The 5,456-nt window shown below is 38.0% G+C and overlaps 1 protein-coding gene across 1 annotated transcript; it reads right to left on the bottom strand.

Moving 5' to 3' along the window:
- On the bottom strand, positions 1 to 5,345 carry LOC120522406 (cytoplasmic aconitate hydratase-like; the record flags this gene model as incomplete). The annotated part of the gene is made up of 2 exons (XM_039743363.1): positions 1 to 1,093; positions 5,151 to 5,345. Coding segments are annotated over 2 exons (312 nt in total), but the record flags the coding sequence as incomplete, so codon positions are not given.
- Between the last annotated feature and the right edge of the window lie 111 nt (positions 5,346 to 5,456).

Genomic DNA, 5,456 nt, shown 5'->3' with positions numbered 1-5,456 from the left:
TGTTTCAAAAATAGATTTATTCTGGCTTCAGGTTAGAAACATACTAGATGATTTAATTGATCTTTAAAGACTAAGAAGGTACACTTGTCATAACGTAACAAGACAAACTGTTGACATCAAGCTATGGTACTGGTAATGAAGATCAGTGTGGCAGCACCACTAGAAAACCTCTGAAAACATCCCGGGGCACTAAGAACTCCGTCTGTACGGCTCACATTTCTGTTATTCAGTCGCAGCCACAGTCTAAGAGCTGCTGTGCACAACAACCACTGACCTCTAAGCATCTGTGATATTTCTCTAAAAGCATAAACATGATACATCATTATTCAATGAATATACAGTACACTGCGAGTATTTCCTATTTCATTAAATCTACATTTCCCAGAACTGAAAATCACATTCTGTAATCATTTATTAACATAGCAAGCATTTCATGGAAATCTGACCTCTTTCCTGGGTTTCACAAAGTGAGACGGCCAATTCTGGAATGTTTAACCAGTTCAACCTGCAGCTGTTAAACAAGAGTCCAGAGTACTGTGGTTAAAGAAGAGACCCATTTTTATTTTTTCAGAAAACAAAGAGCAGTTATGAAACCAGTGCGGATTTCAAGTGTGACAGAGAAACATTTGTGTGTGTGTGTGTGTGTTAAACTTGGCAAGTTGAAATTTCTGTTAAGAGTGCATTCTGCAAATCAAAGGCAAAATGTCCATATGGCAGGACTGGAGGGAACAAAATCACAGGCAATATTACATTTCTCCATCTTTATAGACTATTGCCATTTCTTCTGGAATTAAAATGGTAAAAAATAATTTTCATCACCATTAAGTATAAATGTGCACTGGATTAATACAATTCACAGAAAAAAAAATGCTATGTAAAAGTTTTATTTATCTAAAAATTACTTCTTGTGCGTTCTGTTTGGGTGGTGTTTCAGCAGGATTAAACCTGGTGTTCCTCTCCTAGTCTAGATTCGAGATTAATTCTTGATCATTTTTCGAATCATGTAATTCAGGATGCCTCCGTGGCGGAAGTAAGTGAGTTCAACATCCGTGTCAAATCTCATTCGAGCCTGGAAGGTCTTTCCAGTGTCAAGCTATAGAAGAAAAACAAAAAAAAAAGTTTTAGGACAATGCTTAAACGAAACGCTTAATAAAATAAAACAGTGATCAATCTACTATTGGGTGTGAGGTATACATTTAACAATTTCAATAAACCAAAAATAAACAAAACAAAACTTGATGCAGTACTTTTGTCAAAATAACGTTATGATCATACTAGCTGTGTAAGCCCATGCTGTAAAAAACTCGGGGTCCTGGAAACTATTGAAATCGTCAGAAAAAAATTGAAATGTAGAGATGTCAGGTAATTGAAAGGAACTACTCTAGGCATCTCTCTCCTAGGGGGATTAGTTTTGCTGACGTGCACGCATCGCTTGTGTATTAGTGGCAGTAGGAAAAGTAAAAGGGATACCAGTTTGCCGATGTTAGTGGCTAAGCAACTTTGTCTTTCTTCTGAGGTTTCGTTTTGCTGACGTGCTCGCCTCGCTTGTGTTATTAGCAGGTAAGCGAGTTTTCTGTTTCCTCAGATGTGGAGCCCTTACCCTGACTCCACCTTTCACTTCTGGGCTGGGCAGACACACACACTTCCACGCATAGACATTTATATAGAAGATTAGCCATTTTGTCACAATAAACTTGTGAACACATCACTGGCAGAGGACTCCATTTTTTATTTAGGCGTACAACAACTGATGAAACTAGTTACACTACATTCTACTTTTCAAATTGTCAATCATTTTTTGTTAATTCTGCTATGATGACTTCTACTAATATGGCCCTATTTGTTTATATGCACACACACATTATATATTGTGTTTGTAAAAGTGTAAAATCACGTTAGTTTTTTTTTTGTCTGCCACCGCTTGACTCACTGTTACAAGAAAACTCCCACTAACAATACACCATTCGGTTTGTCTTGATGTTTAGTTATGCAAGGCGTCAAACGTTTGGCCTTCTAGACCCAAAAAAAATATTTTTAGGCATTGCTGCTGGAGCAGTTTGATTTATGTATATAAGGATTAGATCACACACTTAATCAGTTTCTGCGCATGGAATTCATTCGTTCATAGCTTTGCCGTTCATGAATGAGCTACTAATTGCTATCGGTGCGCAAAATCATAAGAAGAGAATTTCATATAGAGAGGGTTTTGCGCGTTTGGCAAGATCCTTTATTGCTCCTGGAGGAAATTCTTTTCGAAAGATACAGATACCGCTTTAGCCGAGGGGGAATATTGTAACTCAAACATTTATTAGCACCTTATATTCAAAGTCAAACTAGGCGAAGTCGGGCTCTCACAACCACACAGACAGTATGCATTGCTTTGAGTTTTTTTGCAAGTGGCACTTTTTTTTTTATATACTGTAGGCAATGCAGAAAATCTATCTAAAAGTGCACTTTGCCAGGCAATTCGTAAAGTCTGTTTGGCTCTGAAATATTTCCTTCGGGTTTCTTAGCGTTTCCTGGACACCTGCGTGTGCAGACAATAAAAGAGGCGTTTCATGCCATTGCAGGTACACAGGCAAAAACACCCACAGCTCCATAAAGAATCTCACAATCAGCCTAACATGCTCATTACCCAGGATTTCCAAATGTAATTGGGGCACATGGGACTGATCAGAGTGGAGTTTGATCAAACATTATTTGGAAAATGTACCTCTCCTCCCGATATATAATCAGAAACAGTGTCTTCATCAAATATTTGACCTTCGTCAATATCTCGTTGGTCAGACACGGGTTTTAGGGATATGACATTCCCTGCAACTGACCCAACAAAAAAAAAATTCCCTCAGAAACAGGGCGATGGGCATTTTACTGGAGAGCCAACTTTTGCCAGTTTGAACTATATTCTTGTACTTCATAACCTGTTCCCATGTTCTCCTTGTGCTCACGTCTGATTTGGAATTATGACATATTAAATAATAATTAATCTGACACAAATGAAACACTGCATTCAGTAAGTACAATGCACACTACTTAGCATTTAATTTTTCGGCCACTTTTTTCCAGCTGTCTTTTCTGGTTTGGGCTGCTTTTGCAGTGTTACCCCTTGTGCATATTAAATCTTGAAATTCTTCATATTCTTTGAATAAAAGGTCCTACTCTGCTTGTGTAAAAAAAAAAAAAATGCGCCCGTTCTTTCGTCATTTTGTTGCAGCCTATCAAAGACTTGCTGATCATGTTTTCTAGACTCAAAATATATGGGCTTTTCAGTCAGCGCAGGCGCACGCATTCATCTCGGATGATTAGATTCAGCTAGACTAATCTACTACACGGCTACGTTTGAAAAACTGACTTATCCCGGATGAACTTCACCGGCATTAACTCATCCAAGATGAGGCATCTGATCTCGGATGATTTAAGCGACGTACGGAAAATACCCTCCATCTCTATTAACTAGTGAATCTTCCTCTGCATTCATTGCTTCGTACTCCTGCAGAGCCTTCTCAGCATCTTCCTCTTTCATAGTCAGTATCTGGGGCAACTGGACCAGACCAATGAATTGGTGTTGGCTGTCACTGCACCACTGACTGGCTGTTTTTGCGTGTGCAAGGACAGATACCTTAGACAGGAGTAAAAATTTGGTGTATTTATGTAAACGTGTTTTATGCAATTATTATTAATATATAAAAAAAACTGATAAAAAAAATTTACTTGTACTTCTGGCGGTATTGACGCATCCTCACAATAAAGTATAGTACATATTACAGTTCTGATAGATAAGATTATTAACGACGCAGAATTGTTCTATTTGTTTTATTTTTAGTTTACTCGTTATTCACATGTAAATACTGTATACATTAAATTTAAATAATGTTAGCAAGTTATGATGGTTGCATAATTGTTTTTTCCTTGGGATAACAGCGGGAACACTAAACTAGCATGCTCTAAACATCAGCGCTCTCGCTATGCTACCACGGCCATGATGCTAGTAATTACAATAATAGGCAAGCATTTACCTTGGCTAACTTGATCTGTGAAAATGATAAACATGGTAATAAACCAACACAGGCCAGCCTGTATATTAAGAATATTCCATATTGTTCATAAATGGTAAGACTATAACTAGCAAACGTACCAACTTGGCAATCAGGAAACGACTCCCCGGTTGCACTTCCTGTTGTGGCTGAGCGTGCATCTGACATCAGTGGCTGAGCGTGCATGTGGCTGAGAGTGCACGGTCTGCAGCCAGACCCTTTTGGACTTCTTTTCAGAGGACTATATATTTGAAATGCTCACAGAAGGTGGCGTATCATTCTGGACTGACACTCAGGTGAGACAGAGCTCCGAACAAGACCTGACGGCTACAGCGACTATTTGTTTTGTTTTACTTGATCTTATACAGTATGTGCCATCATGTACCAATTCTGTATAAAGTTTTTACACTAATTCTATCGGGGGGACCCAACTTTTATTGGATTCGACCAAAATTTCTTACTCTTTTTTATTTTGTTTTAAAACAAAACTGAAAAAAAACAGGACTGGTAACATAGGCATGTGGAGTGTCGTTTAATACTCTTTTTACAGGCTGCTGATCAAGAATATGATCATATTTTTGATTGTTGATTCTTTACCGTTGGTCCTATCCCTTTAACAGCCACTCCCAGAACATTTTCTTCCCACAGTCCAAAGACATGAAGGTTAGGTGCATTGGCAATTCTAAATTTTCCCTAGTGTGTGCTTGGTGTGTGGGTGTGTGTGCCCTGCGGTGGGTATAGGGAAAAACTCCTCTGTCAAGTTGAGGAAAGGAGAGTACAGTGGAAGGTACACGTTGATAAATTATTATCGCTATAACCAAGAAGTAATTCAATACCAGTGCCGTTATGCAATATACACTTAAGGAACAGGTACATAGTAATTAAGGGAATAGTCAATGACCAAGAAGTGTTGAGAAGTTAATTAATTACAAGTCAACGCAAGACATCATCATTGTCGTTATCTGACATTTTCGGGGTTTACTCAGGTTAATTAGTTAGTTAGTTAGTTGCCTCCGCTCTCCTGTGGATCGACCCAGTAGGGAGGACAATAAAAAAAAAAAAAAAGATTTTAAAAAAATCAACACATTCAAAATGTGGCACACTTTTAGTTTTTACCTTAATGTCCACTATGGTTCTTGGTGTAAGATCTTCTGGAATGACAATTGTGTAACGTTCTTTGCCTGTTAGTCCCAGAGATTCTGCAGTCTCCCCAGGAAGATATTCTAGTGGGATCACTCCCATTCCAACAAGGTTACTGCGATGAATTCGTTCATAACTTTCTGCTAGAACTGCTTTAATTCCCTGCAAAAGAGAAGTATTTACAACATGATATTAGCTCCTTAAAATATATAATGTTTTTATAATTTGATTAAAATTTCTTTCAAAGGAAATTGATATTAATGTTTGAAGAAAAGCCTCACT

The sequence above is a fragment of the Polypterus senegalus genome, unplaced genomic scaffold (assembly GCF_016835505.1).
Source record: "Polypterus senegalus isolate Bchr_013 unplaced genomic scaffold, ASM1683550v1 scaffold_5234, whole genome shotgun sequence".
NCBI classification, from domain to species: Eukaryota; Metazoa; Chordata; class Cladistia; order Polypteriformes; family Polypteridae; genus Polypterus; species Polypterus senegalus.
The sequence above is the reverse complement of the archived record's forward strand: the minus strand, read 5'-3'. Positions and strand labels throughout refer to the sequence as shown.